The 20,381-nt window shown below is 49.8% G+C and overlaps 12 protein-coding genes across 12 annotated transcripts; 3 read left to right on the top strand and 9 right to left on the bottom strand.

Moving 5' to 3' along the window:
• Nucleotides 1–214: 214 nt before the first annotated feature.
• Nucleotides 215–490, bottom strand: MICPUCDRAFT_54886 (uncharacterized protein; the record flags this gene model as incomplete). The annotated part of the gene is made up of 1 exon (XM_003064855.1): nt 215–490. The coding sequence occupies one exon, from the start codon at nt 488–490 to the stop codon at nt 215–217; it is 276 nt and encodes a 91-aa protein (XP_003064901.1).
• Nucleotides 491–946: 456 nt separating this feature from the next.
• Nucleotides 947–1,699, bottom strand: MICPUCDRAFT_66050 (uncharacterized protein). The gene has a single exon (XM_003064854.1). The coding sequence runs from the start codon at nt 1,480–1,482 to the stop codon at nt 1,033–1,035; it is 450 nt and encodes a 149-aa protein (XP_003064900.1). The 5' UTR covers nt 1,483–1,699; the 3' UTR covers nt 947–1,032.
• Nucleotides 1,700–1,771: 72 nt separating this feature from the next.
• On the bottom strand, nt 1,772–3,430 carry MICPUCDRAFT_66048 (uncharacterized protein; the record flags this gene model as incomplete). The annotated part of the gene is made up of 1 exon (XM_003064853.1): nt 1,772–3,430. The coding sequence occupies exon 1, from the start codon at nt 3,299–3,301 to the stop codon at nt 1,772–1,774; it is 1,530 nt and encodes a 509-aa protein (XP_003064899.1). The 5' UTR covers nt 3,302–3,430.
• Nucleotides 3,431–4,654: 1,224 nt separating this feature from the next.
• Nucleotides 4,655–4,852, bottom strand: MICPUCDRAFT_54884 (uncharacterized protein; the record flags this gene model as incomplete). Its single annotated transcript, XM_003064852.1, has 1 exon — nt 4,655–4,852. The coding sequence occupies one exon, from the start codon at nt 4,850–4,852 to the stop codon at nt 4,655–4,657; it is 198 nt and encodes a 65-aa protein (XP_003064898.1).
• Nucleotides 4,853–5,118: 266 nt separating this feature from the next.
• MICPUCDRAFT_54883 (uncharacterized protein) lies at nt 5,119–7,018 on the top strand. Its single transcript, XM_003064907.1, has one exon. The coding sequence runs from the start codon at nt 5,401–5,403 to the stop codon at nt 6,463–6,465; it is 1,065 nt and encodes a 354-aa protein (XP_003064953.1). The 5' UTR covers nt 5,119–5,400; the 3' UTR covers nt 6,466–7,018.
• A 983-nt stretch (nt 7,019–8,001) lies between these two features.
• On the bottom strand, nt 8,002–8,157 carry MICPUCDRAFT_9667 (uncharacterized protein; the record flags this gene model as incomplete). Its single annotated transcript, XM_003064851.1, has 1 exon — nt 8,002–8,157. A coding segment is annotated over one exon (156 nt), but the record flags the coding sequence as incomplete, so codon positions are not given.
• Nucleotides 8,158–11,545: 3,388 nt separating this feature from the next.
• On the bottom strand, nt 11,546–12,252 carry MICPUCDRAFT_54878 (uncharacterized protein; the record flags this gene model as incomplete). The annotated part of the gene is made up of 1 exon (XM_003064850.1): nt 11,546–12,252. The coding sequence occupies one exon, from the start codon at nt 12,250–12,252 to the stop codon at nt 11,812–11,814; it is 441 nt and encodes a 146-aa protein (XP_003064896.1). The 3' UTR covers nt 11,546–11,811.
• Nucleotides 12,253–12,304: 52 nt separating this feature from the next.
• MICPUCDRAFT_54877 (uncharacterized protein) lies at nt 12,305–13,314 on the bottom strand (the record flags this gene model as incomplete). Its single annotated transcript, XM_003064849.1, has 1 exon — nt 12,305–13,314. The coding sequence occupies exon 1, from the start codon at nt 12,854–12,856 to the stop codon at nt 12,305–12,307; it is 552 nt and encodes a 183-aa protein (XP_003064895.1). The 5' UTR covers nt 12,857–13,314.
• MICPUCDRAFT_54875 (methyltransferase-like protein) lies at nt 13,272–15,224 on the bottom strand. Its single transcript, XM_003064848.1, has one exon. The coding sequence runs from the start codon at nt 15,140–15,142 to the stop codon at nt 14,063–14,065; it is 1,080 nt and encodes a 359-aa protein (XP_003064894.1). The 5' UTR covers nt 15,143–15,224; the 3' UTR covers nt 13,272–14,062.
• Nucleotides 15,225–16,406: 1,182 nt separating this feature from the next.
• On the top strand, nt 16,407–16,607 carry MICPUCDRAFT_54874 (uncharacterized protein; the record flags this gene model as incomplete). Its single annotated transcript, XM_003064906.1, has 1 exon — nt 16,407–16,607. One exon carries the CDS (start codon nt 16,407–16,409, stop codon nt 16,605–16,607), a length of 201 nt encoding a protein of 66 aa, XP_003064952.1.
• A 165-nt stretch (nt 16,608–16,772) lies between these two features.
• Nucleotides 16,773–17,465, bottom strand: MICPUCDRAFT_66040 (uncharacterized protein). The gene has a single exon (XM_003064847.1). It carries the CDS (start codon nt 17,306–17,308, stop codon nt 16,955–16,957), a length of 354 nt encoding a protein of 117 aa, XP_003064893.1. The 5' UTR covers nt 17,309–17,465; the 3' UTR covers nt 16,773–16,954.
• Nucleotides 17,466–18,295: 830 nt separating this feature from the next.
• MICPUCDRAFT_54872 (uncharacterized protein) lies at nt 18,296–19,859 on the top strand. Its single transcript, XM_003064905.1, has one exon. It carries the CDS (start codon nt 18,615–18,617, stop codon nt 19,320–19,322), a length of 708 nt encoding a protein of 235 aa, XP_003064951.1. The 5' UTR covers nt 18,296–18,614; the 3' UTR covers nt 19,323–19,859.
• Nucleotides 19,860–20,381: the final 522 nt, after the last annotated feature.

Raw genomic sequence — 20,381 nt, 5'->3', positions numbered from 1 at the left:
AACAAAGGTAGATTTCGATCAATAATATTTTTAAATTACATCATGATTGCTTCCCATACACATCGTGCGCAATATATATTTCTGCGTTTATCGAAATCTACCTTTGTTTCCTTTGAGGTACTATTTTAAGCAGTAAATTAGCTACTGCTAAAATAGGCTTTTAGCAGTTGCTAATTCACTGCTAATTTACTGCTAATTTACTTTTAGCAGTAAATTAGCAATTAAACTCCGGACCGTTACCATCTACGTCTGTGCATGCGTTAACATAAGCGCAGACATGATGAGGCGCAACAATGGTTCCGTTTGCGTTGTCTTTGATTGACCAGTCGCCAGAAATCGTGGCATGTTCAAGTCCCGGAATTTGTTTAATAATCAAGGTAGTGACTAGTGAGTGCCTCGCGTTCGGTCTTGTTGGCAGTTTCAAGTTCATGAACAGGTAGACCGTGCGTGGTGATGGGAAAATGAGTAAATGTTTGAGTCTGGTCACCATGTTTCACGGTTATAGTAATCATTGTGCGCGTTCAACGCGCACAATTATAATAGTCTCGTGTGTTTGTTAACAACGAAATAAAGAATATCAGTAAATTAGCAGTAAATTAGCAGTAAATTAGGAGCACGACTCGACAGATCAGTACCTTCGTACGTACGAAAGTATCTTATAAGTAAAAGTAGCAGTAAATTAGCAGTAAATTAGCAGGTGCTAAAATTGCGATTTCGCGTTTAGCAGTACGAAAATGGAAATTAGCAGTACGTGTACGGAGGTACTTTTAGCAGTAAATTAGCAGTAAATTAGCAGTAAATTTAGCATATGTAAGCATTTTTTAACTTAATTACCGTAGAGCGACTCTATCAAATTTAAGTTTCATCGGAGTCAGATCGTAGTGTAGGGTATGTAAGCATTTTTAACTTAATTACCGCAGAGCGACCCTAATGTAAAATGCACGATCATTTACAGTGGTGAAATGATATTAAATCAAATTTACGACCCGTGCGCGACCACCTGTATAGCCATTCACGTGAACGCCGCGGCCGTCATGCACGACGACGGCGACCACTCGCCGGACGCGATGGCGTCGAAGGGTCCAGGGGCGGTAACGCAGCTCGCGGTGGCGGAGAAGACGCACGTGCATCATCTGGCGGTGGCGAAGGCATGACCGGTGGCGATGACGCGGCGACGGAACCGATCTCGTTAACGTGCCGACGATCCGCAGACAACATCGTGGTGTCCGGGGCAAAGTTGGCAAAGACGATCACGTGCATTTTGTGGAAGGCCCTCGACGTGGAGTCATACTTCCCGGAGCACAGCAATTGATTCTTGATAATCTCGATGATTTCGTACACGACGGTGACCTCGCCGTATTCGGCGGCGCGAACTAAATCGAAAACGATGACGCGCGTCTTCGTGGTGATGCTCTTGGAGAGCATGTGCAGCATGTCGTCCCTCTTCATGAGCTGAAGGATGATGGCGTCGTGGTGGAACATCAGATGCCGCGCGAGAAACGTTTTCCCTACGTTTCCAACCGCCTCCCACGCCCAGTGGACAGCCCGCGAGTCCGGTTTTGACAGGACGACGTTGACGACTTTCAATTTTCATAGTGTATGTAGCTATGTACGAAGGTACATCTACTACATAGAGTCATAGACTACGTGACGGGTTCTGCGAGTCAATGAACCAGCCGGCGATGAGGGGCCGCGCGCGCGCCGTGGCGCGTCTGTAACTATTCCGTGTCACGAAAAATATTAGCCCCCCTTTAATTGCCGCGCCTCTCGTCTACCTTGCTGCGCACTCTGCCTCTCTGGGCGGCAACGCTGTGTTACATAGGCCATTAATCACCACTTGCCAAAAACTTAAGATCACAGGCCCCTCGAACCGGACCTTTCCAACGCTTTCTTCGTTAACACACGCAAAGTGCGCTCCATCACAAATAGTTTCTAGCCGGGGACGTGTCATGGCGTTCAGGTCAATTATTGCCACACCAGCTCTCTTCATAGCTGCAGTCGATTGACGAACCTCTGCATTCATCCTTGGGGATGTCTGCCTTGAATTCTTTAAATTTAGCCACTCAGTAGATGAATCAATGTGGTTTGAACTTGCGGGTGGGCTAACCCAGGCTGCGAATCTCTGTGCACTGAGCTCCTTCAAAAGCACGGCCAAGTCCTCGTATTCTTGTTTCGCATCAGCAATGCACCTGTACGCAGCATTCCACTGCCCGCTCTGGGTGATGATAGCATCATCACACTTTATTTCCCCACTATCAATCCGCTCCTGAATTCCTGAACGAATATCATCGGGATACGGAAGCCATAAAAACTCCACACACACGCCGAGTCCACTACAGTTTGAGAACCCGTACTGAAATTTATTACCATCGTTGATCAAAGTTCCATGTAGAAAGTTTTCAATTGCAACATAAGCAGTGCGCGAGTGACTGTCCCCCATGATGACGAGTCGTCGATTTTGTAGACATTTTTTCGCCTCAGTCGGGGTGTACGTCTTATATCGGCAATGGATCCCTCTCCACTGCCAATTTACCGAACTCATATGCGTTCCAAGATCTCTGCTGTGAACCTTGACCCACTGAGCAGGATTATCAACGCCTGTGCAGAGTGGCAGGCTCTCATATTCTGGTGGTAATGAACCCGATACGTGATAAATCAAGGGACTGTTGATCACCGGAACCCAGACTCGTCCGGCATCCTTAAACTTCATGTCTTCAGAGCATTTCGTCACCCACCGTTTTGTCAGCATTCGAATGTGAGCACTGATTGTATATTCACCTGGATGTGTGAGTTCGAGTTGCACCAAGTAAATTCCTGACCCCATGTCCATAACAACGCCCTCGACACGAGTTGGACCACTAGCAAGAACATGAAAGACATGACCAGGAACTCCTATTTGTGTGCCCTTACACTCTGTCAAGCATTTGATGAATAAAAACGTCGTGGAGTTCGACGTTAAACTTTGACCGATACTTCCTGAAGTAGGTTCTACGATAAGCTGACACTGTGCAGCATACTCTGAAGCGGACACCTCAGCTGCGTCACAGTCGCCATCTAGATAACTTGGCAGTTCTTTTAAATGAGCGAGCAGAAGTTCCATAGTCTTTCCCAATTTCGCGCGCTCCAGTGCTTGACCCGAGGGCGTTTTGGCGCCCATCTGATGTTCCGCCAACCTGCCTTGCAGCCTAACAAAGTACGCAGGAGGATTCTTTATGTGCTCGCTTCCTCCCAATCGTATCACTACTGGCACGACTATCGCCGTGACCAGCAAGAATAACTGTCGCCAGTTGTTGCCGGGCATGTGTGCAGCTTTTTGCGTGCTGCTTGTCACTTGCCTGACGCCCGTCTTAAGCGCGGTATGGCGCGCGCGCGCCTGTGTGTGTGTGTGTGTGTGTGTGTGTGCCTGTGTATGTGTGTGTGTGTGTGTGATTGCAGAAGTAGGGCTCGTGCGGATTCTAATCCGCGAATCGAAAAGTGTTGTTTCTCCCACCTTGCAGCCACTCGCTCCCACTCATCTCCGCGGCTCCACAGCGCGGTATGTGTACTCGCCCATAACCTGGGGTACGTGTACGTGTACCGGTACGCAAAAAATTTTATCCAGCTATAAGATATTCTTTTCATTCGATCCAGCGATTCTCGCGTACTGCGGGTTGATCGGCTTGACCGATCAACTTTGACCGAGGGTCGGGTTTTCACCCGTCTGACGATTCAGTGGCCCTTTCGTCTACGATCAGAGTTCTGACAGTTTTACACCTCTCCGCGAGGTCTGCGTGTTCGCGCGGCCATAGCGTCGCGGAATAGCCGTAAAGATCTCCGGTACAGTGAGAAGAGTTCTTCGTCACATCGCGGGGCATCGATTAAAGCAAAAGTATTGTGCCACTTCAAATACCCATACGCTACAGCTCTCGTACTACGTCCGCGTACTCCCTGGGTTCAAACTTCGGTCGTTTGAAAGGGGTGCCCGCGGGCGTTCGCGCGCTGCTGGAGTCGCGGGAGCGCCACGAACGCCGACGTCATACGCAAAGAATTTACTCGAAATATCACGGTACGTCGACCCATGCAAAAATACCACACCGCTCGCTGTGATGATCACGACGTAATCGGCGCTCGAACAGGATTGGGCACAACTTGCAACATCGCTTTTTCGGGGGAAGGTGAAAAAGAGTTCCCCTCCTTCCAGTAAGATTTTGCAGAGTCACCCTCGACATATGCGATATCAGCACGGCGTGTGTTGCAAACAACAGAACTCTGTTCGTTATTGGCAGGGCATCGGCCTTTTTTTCCCGCTTCGCTCGTCCCGGTTTTTCGACTCTAACCAATCAGCTCGTAGCGAGCGTCGGTAAGTTTTTCCCGATAAATTTGGAAATTTATCGGGAAATGGCTTTCGCCGATTAACCTGTAGCACGTCGGAAATGAAGCAGTGTTAAACTAAATTATTTTCGGGTAATCTGGCTGGTGTGCTTTAAAATTTGTAATCACGATCTCAGGAATTCTCAAAGAAGGAAGTCTGTTCACTCCCCCCCCTCCGACACGCCGGGGTTTGCTTCGCCACTTAGAGCCCCCTCACTTTTATCGTCTCTACCTACGCGTGTACCACGTAGTGTCCCCGCGCGGCACTCCGCCCCTCCCCCACATCTCCGCGCTTCCCGAGAAGCTACCCTGCACCGGCAGCGCTGGCGCGTTCGTTGCGGGTTTCCTCCCTTCCCACGGCGTAGAACGCCACGACCGTCAGCCTCTCTCTCACGACCGTCAGCCTACTGTGCGACCTTTCTTGTTGGATGGGGGCGCTGCAGCAGTAGCAGTGGCGAAAGTGGCGTTGTTGGGGGGCGGTGGCGGGAGCAGAGATAGCCATTCTTGGTGTGGCAGGTGGCGGGCGGTGCGTTTTGAAATGACTGAGAGGTTTCTTGAGAAACAGACCACCGAAATTAATTGGTCATTTAAATGTCGCCCGCCAACCGGGGTACAGTACACGTGTATTAATTTCGAAAATTAATACACCGGTTGGCCGCCGAAAACGATGAACCAATTAATTTCAGAAACCATACGGACGTTAGACCGTCATCCTTGAGTCAAATTAATTGCCAAATTAATTGGTGGAGCTCTTGCGCAACCTAATGGTCGTATCCCCTGGTACACAGCTACACACTGTCCACGTATATCCCTATCTTTCGCGGCGTTTTCACGTGCTTGCGCACGGCTCCGTATTTACGTACATTGAAGATTCACCCTAAACCCTAAACACCGAAACCATACCGTGTAGTACGTGTATAACAAATCATTTTGAGTCAGCCTCAGCAAGTAGAAGAACGAGTAGTATAGTCGCATACCGCGGTCGCGACGAGCTTCCTGCTTAAAAGTCTACTTTATATTTGCTATCTTGTTTGCTATGTGCATGGCTGTATGCGCACTATAAGCCTCGAAAAGGTTCTACAGACGTCTAGTTGTAGCGTGTTTCGTTCTGCGGTTTTCGTTGTGTGTGTCTTTTTGTTATTTTCTGGGAGGGCAAAACGCAACTTCCAAAATTCGGCCCAAGCCTCCGGCCAAGGTGGCGTCGAACCCCTATACGCCGACTGGACCCCTGATCACTCCTGCAGACACGAGCCGCACAGTTTCACCTGCACGCCTTCTGGAAAGAGTTGGCCACATCGGACACCTCTAAATCCTTGTCAGGGGTTGGTAGACAAAAAGGTCTTGTTCGTAGGTGACTCGTTTGCTCAATATGCACATAACGCGTTCATCGTTTGGTTGTCTGGTAATTACAAGGACGGGGCAATGCAGGCCAGCCACGACGAAGAGTGTATTGGTGAATATCAATTTGGCGAGAACGTTAGCTGCCGATATCAGGAGATATCTGCAACTGGAAAGGAACACTTCTTTTGCAACGGTAGAACGGCTGTAAAGTTCGTCGGCTATGCACATGGAGGCAATTACCCCGGGTTCTTTAACCAGACTTTGCGCGACTACGATCTGATTGTGTATTCGATAGGGCGGCATCCTTATGATGGCAATTATGACGAACGTTCCGGCGTAAATGATGCCGAATCACTGTATCACAATGCGTTTCTTAATTCTTGTAAAGACACGAATGCAACGGAAATGTGCGAAAAAGTTGTTTGGCTGGATACACACGTAAGAATATCAGCTCTTTATACTGACGAAAAATACGATAAACAGATACGGTTCCACATCGAGTCTCCGACCTGGGTGTTTCGAGGCTGTGGGATCAGGAGAGTCGCTTCGGTGTGGGATGCTACGGAGCTTTTAGTCACACAACACCCAGTTGACGCACACGAAATGTCTTGGGATAAAGTCCACTACGGCTTGGCAATAAACTTACTGAAAGCTCACGAAATTTTCAATGAGTGGGCAAAGAAAGTACAGTGTGCAGATGCAAATCAGAGTTTCGTGTACAACCATGCGAAACACATCGAGGTCGAACAAGGGCGGCTAGAATCTTACGATTGATAAAAAACATGTTTCCTCCGAAGGTTTCCTTCTTGCATTTTGAAGAAGGTCGACAGCAGGTAGGGGTTACAACCTTAACTGTTATGATCTCACATCACACGTACTATATGTACTACCTTATCAGCTTATACTAAATGCTACAGCTACTGCTATCCCAATCAAGCTTGGGAACTCCGAAGCGTTTTTTCCTTTTTAGAACCTGTTTACCTTCACTTTACTCAGACTGCAGAGTGTTGTGAGTTTAATACTGTTTGAACAACAGCACGGCGCAAAGGGTGATGCACTACCCTTCCGCCACAGCTCGTGTCCTGCACCGGTAATACACTCCCGATCGGGCACAAGTTGTTGCTACTGCTCTCACTCAGACCGTTCCGAAACTGTCTTGTCAGTTTCGTCACTTCGTTGCCTCCTGCTCTGTGGCTTACGAGATCCGGCATTACCGTGCGCTCACTTGGATTCAGTTCGCCCCAGGCCTGTCCCAGACTCCACTCGTACCTTTCGGCACATTCGCGTATTCTGTGGTTGTGTATCTTGAACTTGACACGTTGACCCTTGTCACCTCGCGATCGCTCATCGCGAGGCAGACCCAGTGTCTAGCTAGCTAGCTACGAAGGTACGAAATTACCTTCGAAGGTACGAAGGTACTTCTTCTTTCGTACTTTCGAAAGTACTTTCGAGTACTTTCGTACCTTCGAAGGTAGTACGAAGGTACAAGCTAGCCTAGCTAGCTATGACCTTCGTAGCTACGAAGGTACTTTCGTACGAAAGTACGAAAGTACTTTCGTACGAAAGTACACTCAAAGTACTTTCGTACGTACGGAAGTACGGAAGTATTACCTTACTTCGAAGGTACGAAAGTACTTTCGTACCTTCGAAGGTACCTTCAGGTAGCACGGTAAACGGGGGCTCATCTCTAAACTCAATCGATCAGTTTCACCGGAGAAACTGCCATACTCATCCCACGCCGGTCAGTTGATCGGAGTGAGGCACGAAATGAACTTTTCACCGGATCATCAACGCCTCGCGATACACGACGTTGCTCGTCATCGAGCGCATTTTGTAACCAGAACTGCACACTCGCGTCATCGAGTGCGGCGGATAGCTTGGTGCCTCGGGGACTGCAGGAGGTCACGGCGGCTCCTGGCGAGCACCCTCGTCGAACGCCATCATCATGACGTCCTCCTCGTCCTCGTCCGGAGCCTCCTCGTCCGGAGCCTCCTCGTCCCTGTCGCATCAGCTTCTCAACATCATCTCCCAAGCTCTGAATCACCTCGTCGTCCGTGTCGTCCTCGTCCATCCAACACTCGACTTCCAGCATCGCCGCCACTTCATCGTCGTCGGGATCACCCTCTCCCCCCTCTCTCATCAGCGCATCCATCTGGAGGCGCTCTTCCTCCGCATCCGCGTAGAGCGACTCGAGCATCTCCCGCTGCGAGTCCTGCTCCGCCTCCTGCCTCGCGGTCACCACCTCGGTCCGCCTCTCATCCATCTCCGGCGGATTGTGCAGCACACAGATCTGATTTTGTCGGGGTGCACCACCCGAGAGGCCGCGACGTGCATCTGTCCGTGGGAGAAGACAGGCTCGGGGAGGAGCACTCCGACGCGCCCGCGGATCGTTTGTCCCTGGCTCTTGTTGACGGTCATCGCGAAGGCGGGGCGGACGGGGAACTTGCGCCTCGTCCACCTGGACGGGTCATTGGCAACGTGCTTCTGGCGTCGTATGAGGTAGAAAGGGAGGAGCGCGAGGTGCTCATCCCGCGCATACCGCTGGAGCCCAAGCACGGCGACTCCGCGCATGCATCTTTTGTCGCGCCCGGGCTTGTTCGTCTCGGAGATTCCGAGCGACCTCCGCAGCACGCGCCTCCTCTTGAGCACGTGCCCTTTCGAGCATCTTACGTTCCCGCGCACGTTTGGCCTTGGCCTTCTTCTTCGCCCTCTTTTGCGCGGCACGCCGATCGCGCACCTGTGCATCGTGGTCCTCTTGAAAGAACTGGACGCCGCGCGATCCGCGCCCACGACGCGTTCCAAGAGACTCGACATAGCGGATCCCCCCGTCGTCTTCGCGTGGCGCGCGGAGTCCGGGAGGCGCGCCCCCCCCCGAATTCGTCGTCGAGAGGTCGCTTCGGAGGCACCGGGTTGCGCTCCGAGCGTCGCATCCGATCGGGTTCAACCTGGACCCGCTCACGCGGCGGGGTTCTCCCCCGTGCGGGTCGGAACGCGCCCCGCCGCGTTTCTTTCTCGTCTCTGATTGGCCAGAAAGTCTGAGAAGCTCTGAGAGCCTGAGACCCGTTTTTCGTGATTTTTATTTTCAGTACCTCTCGCCTCGTGCTCGCTAAGCAAACAGAACGCGCGCGAGCGTGACGCATCCAGCCAGGCCGTGCTGTCAAGCGTCGTTTTCTTCGAAGAGAGAACGCCGGCGTCATCAGTAGTTGGGGTGTAGTACTGTAGGATTTGGGGTGTAGTCTCAACATCGCATCCTATGGGCATTTTAGTTGGCCAGTGTCATATTTCTTGGAACTCGCAAGGCTGCGCGCGCGTCGCCGGCGTCGTCCTCCTTCGCCGCCGCCGCCGACTCACCCCATGAAACGGGGCCATTCGCCATTCCTCTCCACCGGCGGCGGCGGCGGCGGCGGCGCATCGTCGTCGTAACCCGTCTATTGAATACTCAAGGTTTTAACGCTCGGGTTATGGGCTCATCGGGTCGCAAATGCTTATCATCAGCGTTGAAATTTCGACTTATGGGTTGAAAGTTTTCATCGCCCCACTGAAAAAATGAACTTTATTTCTCTTGGACGTGGCGACGGCGACCGGCGGTCGCGGCGGCGGGAGGTCCACACGTCGGTCGTTTTCCTGTGCAATCCGTTCCTCACGCGCGTCGAAGACCTGCGCGCATCGCGCACGTCGTTTCCGGCGTCACATACCGCCGTCGTCTTCCGCGCCGTTCCGTATGACTTTTTGGTCATGTACAATTTGCATTTTTTAAAACTAAAAAGACACGCCGCCCGAATACGTATTGTTTTGGTCGAAGGGGTCGGGTAGTGTCTCGTGACTTACCACGTACCGCTTGCCCGGAGGGGCCGGGTAGTACAGTACTGTAGGACTTCCGTACGATCGAAGGTAGAAGCAAGATATCTATGGCAGGGCCAGCGATGTACTTCCCGAATGGTGGTCTCTGTATGAGATCTTTGAATGTGTTAAATAGTACACGTCTACACGATGTACTTCTGTAGTCACGATGTACCAGTCAAGCTACGGAGAGTTTCTAAAGTACGCCGTTTAGCGTGCTTAGGCTGAAGAAGAGGTCATTTTCTGCAGCAGCAGGAATTTTCGTCAGACCCTGGTTTCTCAAATTAATCTTCCCGATGAAATTAAACCTTCCATAAATTAATTGTGCAGAAAATGGAAGAAGAGGTCCCCACCACAATTAACTGACACACCACAATTAACTGACACACAGGCAGTTAATTGTGGTGGGGACCTCTTCTTTCATTATCTGCACCTAATTATTTGTATGAGCGATTTTGACGAATTATAACTCAATGCACGTAATTCATGCACTTAATTCGAGCTCGAGGAGCGTAAATTACGTGCATTTCCGTCGAAATGTATGGGCGATTTTGACGAATTATAACTCAATGCGCTTAATTAGCTGCTGCAGAAAATGACCTCTTCTTCAGCCTTAGCGTGTTTTGATGAGTGACGTGAGCTACCTAGACCCCAGAGTTTATCATATCTCGGAGTTACTACTATTCACTACATTTTTGTACATATATCGACAGCATCTCTTGAATCGTTGTCACTTGCGAGAAAAAGCGCCTAGGGCTGCTGAAAAAACTCACAGTGAGCTGCTACCTTTTGGCTGTGTATCTGCTACTTTTTGGCTTTCCCACTTCATAGCAAAATCGCGATGTTTATGGTGCACTGGTGCATCTAAAGGCTTGGTGAACAAGTCGCTCACGTTCTCTCCTGTTGGGACATAATTAAGGTCAAAGTTTTTAAACTCTTGAACCTGTTCCCTGCAATAATGGTATTTGATATCGATGTGCTTTGATCGCTTGTTGCAGATTTTCTGCTCAGCCATAAACCCACCCCCTATGTTGTCAATATGAGCTGCAGCTGGTGTGATATTTATATCCATTTCCTGTTGCATGAGATTAATGAAGTACGAAAGTAGTTTGCTTCCTTCAACGTTGAATTTAATGCGACGTATTCTGCTTCACTGCTTGATCCAGTTACGCAACCTTGCTTTTCTGAATACTGGGTTGCCATAGGCAAAGATTATTCCTCCCGATGTCGATCTTCTTGATTCTTGACATCCTGCCCAATCTGAATCTGTATACACCTCCAAAGGTTTTGCTTTTGGAATTCTTGTGTATCTCAGTTTGATATCTGTGGTATTCTTGAGGTATATTAGTATTCTTTTTGCTGCTTTCCAATGTGCATCAGTGTAGTTGCTCAAATATCTGCATAAGAAGAAACAAACTGCGAACATGATGTCTGGTCTTGTGTATCTTGCAATAAATAATAATGCGCATACAAGTCCACGGTAAGGTACGTCTGGAAGATTCTTTGGGTCACCAGCCCTTAGGGTTGGGTCTGACAAAGCTTTTCCATCTATCGGTGTTTTGAACGTTCTACCTGCCCCGTTGACACCAAACTTGTTGACAAGAGCTTCAATCTGTCTGTTCTGTGACAAAGTCACTGTGTTAGCAGACCATTCAAGTTTCATTTGCAAAATAAAGTTGGTGCTTGGTTGCACTGTCATCTTTATGGTTTTGTTAAAGTGTGCCACAAAGCCCTGCATGTATTCTTTGTTGTTGTACCCAAACAGGTAATCATCTACATGCACTGACAGCGCAAATGTGCAGTCTTTGGTGATCTTATAATAGATACACGGTTCTGCTTTGCTTTGTTTGAGTTCTGGATCAAATTCTCTGATAATTTTATCAGAGAGAGCATGCCATTCATTGGCTGCTTGCTTTAAACCATACAGAGCTTTTAATAGCAGAACTATGGTTGATCCATGGAGTTTAAGTCCTTCAGGTAATCTTAAATAGATTTCCTCTGTCAGGGTGCTGTTCAGAAATGCTCCACTGACGTCTCCTGAAGCATATGCATTAGTCCAAAATGCAATATGAACACGATCAAGAGTCTTATTCCAGCTGTTTGTGGCGTTGGTGCAAAATTCTCATTCCAGTCTACTCCGTATTGTTGGGAGAATCCTTTGGCTACTAATCTTGCTTTCCATTTCTCCACATCGCCCAGAGAGGTGAGTTTCCTCTTATAAACCATTCTAGACTCGGTAATATTCTTACCTTCTGGAACTTTATCGACTGCTGAAATGACTTATAAGTCCTCCATTTGTTTGAGTTCAGCTTCAGTCGCGGCCTTCCATTGTTCGGCCTCATCAGTTTTCTGCGATTCCTTGTATGTTGTGGGCTCAGGCTTATTGAGGTAGGTTTTGTTTAGTTTCTCATATGCGCTTGATATTGCATAAGCTTGTGCACCTGAATGCTCAATGCCTCTCTCGCCGAAAAGGTCATGGTTAAGTACTGCATTCACTTCTATGTCTTGTTTCCATGCTTGTGATGCAATTTTACAGTTATTGGGCAAGTCTTCCTTGTGGAACTTCAACTCACTGTCATCTGTTTCGTACAAGCTTCCATCAGCAAATCGCAATATTGTCCATGGAGTTTTTGAGTTTGGATTATGGGACAATATGAATGCCTTATGCGCAGTCTTTGCTGTGTCTCTGCCTGGCAAGGGTTTACCCGGCAAAATTCGCATCCAATAAACTTCTGAAAGAAACGGTTGCACAGCAATCCTCGTGTCTTTAATCCTATGGATTCTGACTATCCTTCTTATTCAGGAAATTCTGAAGCTTGCTGAATATTACCTTTAAATTCTTTTCAGATGTCGTTCTTTTGAACATTGATGTTGCGAACATCCATCGTGTTCGTCCGGTGGATGGTTTTACCTTTATCAGCAAATGCGTGGTTGCATTTTTGCTGTCGTGATACAAATCAAAATCCTGTATCACCTTAACCAGGAATTTTTCAGCTTCCTTTCCTTCGCAGAAATCTTCTGGCAGAGTTTCTCTGACCGAGAAGTCATGTGCATATGAGTGGTTATGTTTGCTTGGCACTTTCCCGTACTCATCCACGTTCTCAATGCACTTACTGATGCTTCCTGTCTTGACAGTTTTGCTTACTCTGTCATACAGTTTATAGGAATCAGCAATTGTGGTCTCCGAATGTCCAACATACATAAAAGCTTTTGCTCTTGGATTGAGCTTTTGACCCAAACCTGTGTTTCTTTGCTTAGATATGAGTTCATATACTTCACAGCCAAATACTTTTACTTTGGTCATGTCAGGCTTGATACCATACATTATTTCGTATGGACTTTTCTTCAAGTCATGCTTCTGATGTGGAATCCGATTGTAGAATTTCACGATAAGTCACCTATTCGTGCCATGATGTTTACCTTGTGCACCGAAAGGACGTACACCCCGAGGATGTTCGGGATTGTTATCCACAGTTACCTTCGAAGAACCAGTAAGACAATATGTTTATCAGACACATCCAAGAAATTCTCGAGAGAACAGGATATACTACATCAAAATATTCCGTCGGCTTGCAATAGTTTGTTGCGGGCATGCACGCCGTGGTTCGGCACTTTCGGTCATTCTGTCCAGTTGGAGTTCTCGACTACAACCTTGCTTGTGAATACGCAATGCGCGGCCGTGGTGCTGCGCGGAAAATTAAATTTAGTTGCTCGTGTGTAGCGCATCATCGAGACCAAAAGCGATGATAATAGTATTAATATTGACGTGTTAATTTGTATCGCAAAGCAATTTTTCACGTCAGCATCCTAATAACTCGCTCATAGCAGATGCTTGTACTTCTGCAGCTCCTTTAGTGACTTGAGAGTGCCTTGCCCGTAATTCGTGTGTCCCGCACAGATCTCAGTCACCCAAGAAAAGTCAGAGTCACCTAGTGTCTCGAAAACTCCCTTTCAATTTACTTCACCCTCGTGAACTTGTACCCCTTCCCCGTTCACGCCTCGTGCTCGAATAAAAAAAATCTTCGATGATTTTTATTGAAAAAACACCAAGTTTATTCAAATGTTTCAAAACCCAACAAAACATTTCAACGAGTGACAACTAAACCATTCATTACCCGATATCACCGTTTGCAAGACTGAAGTGGCCAAAATTGAAAGGCAATTTCATCCCGCGGGATCGGAAAGGGACTTTCGGTCGATCGCGAAAACGATTTCCAGCTCCTTTCCGCACCCGCGCGCGCTCGAATCGCCCCGCCCTGATCGCGACACGCCCCATGCCGTCTCGGAAACGATCGCTCGACTGTTACGTGCTCGCGCCGCGGTCGAAAAGTCGCCCTCTGCCCGCGCGCACGATATCGTCTGCAGATCTGGAAGGGACAGCGAATGGGATTTGGGCTTTTTTCGCGAAACCGATTTCGATTTTGGCCACTTCAGTTTTGCAAACAGTGATATCCATAGAAATGTTGTGGGTAAAAAGAATGCATTATGGTCAATGATGAATACAAAAACATGATTGTTTTAGATATTTGTTTTAGATATCTATGATAGCCTCTGCTGGTGCATCATAGCGGTTGCCGTCCCACACAGTTGTCGAATAACCATATGGAAAAGAGTAACCCCCGGCCATATAATGAAAGGGGGGAATGACACGTTCCTTCTGGATAAATATGATTTGACTATAAAAGTGCAGACTATATCCAAACTGCTTGAATTCAGAAACAGCCGGCAGACCATCAAATATGGGAGGGCAAGACGCACTTGCAGCCATTACATCCCCAGACACAAAATAGCAATTCAACCAGTCGATCATTTTTTTGCTCAATTCAACGAAAGTTTTACCACCGGTCCTTCCATATTCTTGAACCGTGCCATTTGATAAGGGCTGGCCAAGGAAATTGGCAGAATAACTGGTGCTCAAATCTTCACATACATAGACACCACCGCGACTTTTAACATGTGGAAACATGGCTTCGAATGTGGTGAATTGCTGAGACATATTATGCCCACCATCGTCAAGAAAGATGTCGATAACTGGCACCTTCTTTTTAATGTCCTTCCAGAATTCGGGATTTCCCTGGTCACCGATAAAGATTGTTGCCCATTCACTCGCAAACTGTTGAGCCTGTGGGTTGATGTCTATACCATAGTATTCAAATCTGCAACCAAAAAAGGACCGCCACATCATCATACTGCCGCCAGACTGAACACCTACTTCCATCATGACAACCTTACGGCCCCGGAAGCGTGATAATTGTTCCGTATAGGCTGCAAAATAAGGCTCCCACTTGTGAACACGGGGGCATTTTTTGCAGTGTTTGATCTTTTCCATGTATCTATGGAATGGTGTCCAGTAGGTGGGCGTATGATTTATACCATTTGTATCACTTATTTGTTTGTCTCGTATATTTAGATGCAGCACATGTGTAAAACTATCATTATGTATGATTCTGAGGCCTTGATTCAAATAGAGGAGGGTGAGGTAATGGAGTCCCATTAACATCAAACAAAACATCCCCAAAAACTTCAAACGTGTCATCATCCTTGAAAAACTTAATCGTCCGCTACCTTTCCTCCACGCCCTCCAAGACCTCGCCGAAGCATTACGAGCCATCGCTAACTTAGTTGATACGGATGTGCGAGACATGAATGAGCTTCAAAAGAAGTTCAAGTTAGGTTTGAGAAAGCTTGACGAACTTAAGCAGAGAAGAAATAAATAAATAAATACTTTCGAAAGTACTTTCGAAAAACTATTCACTCATAGTTGTGTAGATAGCTACCTTCGTAGCTACGTACCTTCAAGGTAGATAATACTATGCGTAGTTGCGTACATTATGTGGTATCGACAATTCCGTACTCCCGGAAGCACGTGTAGAGCTGTAGACTGTAGAGCGTACAGTTTACACTAAAGTCATACGAAGGTACCTTCGTACAATAAGTCGATCCTTCACAACACTTGAGTACGTATTAATCTGTATCTGATTGCCCATAGCGAGCAGGCGACTGCCCATACGCGTATGACTATTTAGTCATCGATCCCGAGTTGCCCCTCGCGAAATTCGTATGGGCATTTCAGTCTGATCATCTAACGCGAGGTCCTCAAACCCAAAAGCACCGTCTACCAAAAAAAACCAAAACTAAGTCCCCCTCGCGATTTTCTCGCGATATTCGTATGGGCATTTCAGTCAGAGAGGGGCCTTCCGGAGATCTACAACACTAATATCAACATTTGAAATAAGCCAAAATCCCAACGGGTATCGGTCCTGCGCTCTCAGAGCTTCTCAGAATTGCGGTGGGCGCATTCGCGGCCTTTACGCGTGCAAAGCGCGCGCCAAGGTTGAACTTGACCGGATGCGACGTTCGGATCGCACCTCGGGACCTCCCAGGCGACCTCTCGACGACGAGTTCGAGGGAACCGCGCCGCCCGAAGGGCGCGGACGCCGCGCGCGAGATGATGACCGCGGGGGAAATGACGAAGGTCGTCGTTCCCGTCGTGTCGTAGAACGCACGCGCGTACGGTTCTCTCAGGAGGATCTCGACGCGGAGCTGCGCGAGCGGCGTGCCGCGGCGAAGAACAAGGAGGAGAAGGAGAGGGCCAAGCGTACGCGGGAACGTAGGAGGCGGGAGAAGGAAGAGGAGGCGGCACGTGTCGCGCGTGCCGCAGAGGAGGAACGGATTCTCCGAGACAACCGAGAGAACGCCGCGCGGGCTCGGCCACGGTGGAGCCGTCGAGTGGCGACGATGTCAGTCGGCAGAGGTTCGACCCGTGGGAGGTTGGAGGAGCCGACGACGATTTCGACGAGGAGCTCCGGGATTTGCTGCGGCAGGAGCCAGACTACCGCGCTGATTACGAGGAGGACCCCGACGCGGAGGAGATGATGCGGGAGGCTGAGCAACGGGAGACGATGGGGCCCCGCTACGAGGAGATGATGGCGGATGAGATGCTGAGACAGGACGAGGCGAACGCGAGGGCGGCGATGCAAGGTCGCCCGGTCACTCCGCCTCGCGGTGTCGAGCCGAGGCGGAGCCCCGGTCCACGTCGCACGAGAAACATCGTATACAAAGAAGCTCTGGCTTAGAACTCGAAATATATATAAATCAACCCTAACGGGAGCGCAGCCGTCACAACCCAACCGCGCGTTGCAGTACGTAAACAGTTATAATATCTATAAATAAAAGACCGCGTATGAGTAAACAGTCAGTAATACCAATTTCTTTACATTTGAGAAAGTGTGATTTGATTCGCCAAAAAATATTCGATTCTTATTAAATTGTGAGCGTAGCCACAGGCACTCCCTTGTGTAAAATAAAATTAAAAACTAAAAAAGAACCTCCCTCGCCTCCCGCTCAATCGCTCTCGATCTCGCACGACTCGAAGTAACGAGCCCGCGCGGCCTCCTTCTCGCGGGCCTGCCTCGCCGCGATCTTAGCGATCTTTGCGTCGAGACTCGCGTTTGCCGGGTTCTCCTTCTCGCGGACCTCCTTCTCGCCCCCCCGGCGACGGGCTCGAGCTCCACGGGCTGCAGCCTTCTCCGCCTGAATCTCCGCGGCGCGGGGCGTAAAGACCTTCTTGCGCCGCCCCTTCCCGAGCTCGGGCTCTACCTCCGGCTCCTCGGGCTCTAGCTCCGGCTCCTCGTACACCGAGTCGAGGATCTCGTCGACCTCGTCGCGGTCTGCCTCCCTCGCCGCCGCTTGTGCCGCGTGCAACGCGGGGAGGCTCTCCTGAACGCGGCCTCCTCCGCGTCTTCGCGCGCGATCCGATCGCGCCTCGCCCGCACATGCGCCGAATACACGATCTCCTCCTCGCTCTCGCTCAGCCTCGAGTCCGACGACCCGGCGCCGACGCCTTTGCGCGAAACAAACTGCTCGCTAGCACCGAGAAGCCGCAACCGCCGAACCTCGCGCCCCTCCGGGTCCAACTCGATCTCTTCTTGAATCCGAAGCTCGCGCTGCTCCGGGTCCAACTCAAGCTGTTCCTGAAGCGAGTCCACCTCCCTCGCCGCCATCTTGTCCGCGATCATCTCCTCCCTCATCACCTGCTCGACGGCCGCGTCCTCGGAGCAGCACGAGTACGAATCCTCCGATCTCACGGAGAACTGGGCACCCTGGACTTGCTCTGCTTCAACTTCGCGCAGCCTCTGCAACTTGTCCTCGAGCTCCTCGATCTGGCTCCTTCGAGCATCGACGGTCCTGTGCTTGCGCAACACCGCCTTCGTGTACGCCGGCATATGCTGGTCCTCGCCGTTGAAGAACACCGCCATCACGTCCTCCTCGGTGACGCATTCGAAATTGCCCACCATCTTCCACATTACCTCCGCGTGTCGCAACACCATCCCCCGACCCGCGCTCGGCTTGCACCACTCCGTGCTCGGGTAGAACAAGCCCGAGCGCAACATGTCCCTAACGATCAGCGAAAGCCGGTTCGGGTCGACGCATTCATCTTGTGTCGCCACCACATCTGAGGCGCAGCAGCAACACTTCAGGAAAGCTCGACGAAAAGATGAAAGGAATCCCACCTCACACTTCGCCATCAGATTCGATGGCGTGATCGAGTCGCGCTTCTTGATGTCGCCGGCCCCGAACATCTGATACTGCTTTTGGCCTGCCTCTATCATCTCCTGCGTGATGTCGTCACTCATGATGTTCATGAAGTGCAGCTGCGCGTGGTCTAGATCGCCGTTCAGACGGCGCTCTATTTGATTGAGCGGCGTGTTATCGCTACTCGTCGCGCTCTCGTCTTCGCTTCCACCGTCCGCGGCACCGAACAAATCAGCGGGCGCGGTGACGTCTTCACGGGGAACGATGCCTTCCTTCATCGCGCGCGTCGCGCGTCGCGGCTTTCGGCGCGCCATCGCGATGTGTTTTTCTCCCCAGTGTTATTTTTCCCGCGTCGTCTTCGCATCCTAGGGTCTGTGGTACGAACCCTGAATTGACGGTTTAAATTTACGCTGGTTTTTCGCGCAGTTTTTTTTTTCGAATTAAATCTCGGTTCAAAACCCTCGATACAATACTCCTGCCAAAAAGCCAATTTTCACGAACAGTAAAGTCCCCCCCGGTGCCCACTCTCGCGCCTTTATAATCGCGCGATGCCGTCTTTCCGTCTCACGACCGCGCGCGAGCCCACCACTCCCCCCGAGAGTTATCCCCTCGTGGAGAACCTCACGCCGGAAAAGTCCGCGCTCGTCGAACGTATCCTCGCGAAGTCGCCGGACTTCGCGACGCGCAAGCGCAAGGAGCGCGACGTTCCGTTCCGCGTCACGGACGCCGCTCGAGTCACGCTCGAGAGAAACAATTGCCCGCGAGCGGCGATCGACGCGTGCGCGAGCAAAGAGGACGTCGAAAAGCTCTTCGACGACTACGTCTACGCGATCACGGGTCCGCAAGCGGCTTTCCTCAAGGACTTCGGCATCGACGTCTCCGAGGTGAAGACGCGCGACGTCGCGAGCGCGCTCATCCGGAAGATGAAGTACAAGCTTCCGGCGACAGAGAAGCAGATGAGAGAACACGCGCGAATCTACCGACGCGACAACATCACCGGCGAGACACCCGTCGGACTCACGGAAGCCGCGGCGAGCTCCCTCATCCACGACCTGAACAACATGCTTCCAATCACTGGGCTTCAGCGGGACAGCCTCATGTTCAACGGTCTCCCCGACCACGAGATCCCGGAGTCCTTCAACGCCGCGTCCGCGATGCTCGCGCGATTCGAGCGAAAGACCCCCGCGGACACGCAGCAGCGTCGCGTCGCGCAAGCGATCCGACGATCTGAGGGGGCAATTAGTCTGACTGATTGATCTGTGCACACAGTCGATCCGCCTGACTAAAATACTCATAGCATTTTTGTAATCACCAAAACAGTTCGCATTAAGATACACCTATCCCAGCGTCGCGTCGCGCAAGCGATCCGACGATCTGAGGGGGCAATTAGTCTGACTGATTGATCTGTGCACACAGTCGATCCGCCTGACTAAAATACTCATAGCATTTTTGTAATCACCAAAACAGTTCGCATTAAGATACACCTATCCCAGATTTATTAATAAGTCGATCCTTCACAACACTTGAGTACTATTTAGTCATCGATCCAGAGTTGCCCCTCGCGAAATTCGTATGGGCATTTCAGTCTGATCATCTAACGCGAGGTCCTCAAACCCAAAAGCACCGTCTACCAAAAAAAACCAAAACTAAGTCCCCCTCGCGATGTTCTCGCGATATTCGTATGGGCATTTCAGTCAGAGAGGGGCCTTCCGGAGATCAAAAAGAACCTCCCTCGCCTCGCGCTCCATCGCTGCACTCTTCGATCTCGCACGACTCGAAGTAACGAGGTTTTGCATTTGGAATTTTAGTGTATTTCAGTTTGATATCGGTGGTATTTTTGAGGTAAATCAGTATTCTTTTTGCTGCTTTCCAATGTGCATCAGTGTAGTTGCTCAAATATCTGCATAAGAAACAAACTGCAAACATTATGTCTGGTCTTGTGTATCTTGCAATAAATAATAATGCGCATACAAGTCCACGGTAAGGTACGTCTGGAAGATTCTTTGGATCACCAGCCCTTAAGGTTGGATCAGACAAAGCTTTTCCATCCATTGGTGTTTTGAACGTTCTACCTGCTCCGTTGACACCAAACTTGTTGACAAGAGCTTCTATTTGTCTGTTCTGTGATAAAGTCACTGAATTATCAGACCATTCAAGTTTCATTTGCAAAATAAAGTTGATGCTTGGTTGCACTGTCATCTTTATGGTTTTGTTAAAGTGTGCCACAAAGCCCTGCATGTATTCTTTGCTGTTGTATCCAAACAGATAATCATCTACATGCACTGACAGCACAAATATGCAGTCTTTGGTGATTT

The sequence above is a fragment of the Micromonas pusilla genome, assembly GCF_000151265.4.
Source record: "Micromonas pusilla CCMP1545 genomic scaffold MICPUCscaffold_19, whole genome shotgun sequence".
Lineage (NCBI taxonomy): Eukaryota > Viridiplantae > Chlorophyta > Mamiellophyceae > Mamiellales > Mamiellaceae > Micromonas > Micromonas pusilla.
The sequence above is the reverse complement of the archived record's forward strand: the minus strand, read 5'-3'. Positions and strand labels throughout refer to the sequence as shown.

Coding starts and splice junctions, on each gene's coding strand:
- MICPUCDRAFT_66050 (XM_003064854.1), bottom strand. CDS start 1,482: ATGTTCCACCACGACGCCATCATCCTTCAGCTCATGAAGAGGGACGAC.
- MICPUCDRAFT_66040 (XM_003064847.1), bottom strand. CDS start 17,308: ATGTGCGGGCGAGGCGCGATCGGATCGCGCGCGAAGACGCGGAGGAGG.
- MICPUCDRAFT_54883 (XM_003064907.1), top strand. CDS start 5,401: ATGCGCACTATAAGCCTCGAAAAGGTTCTACAGACGTCTAGTTGTAGC.
- MICPUCDRAFT_54875 (XM_003064848.1), bottom strand. CDS start 15,142: ATGGCTCGTAATGCTTCGGCGAGGTCTTGGAGGGCGTGGAGGAAAGGT.
- MICPUCDRAFT_54872 (XM_003064905.1), top strand. CDS start 18,615: ATGCCGTCTTTCCGTCTCACGACCGCGCGCGAGCCCACCACTCCCCCC.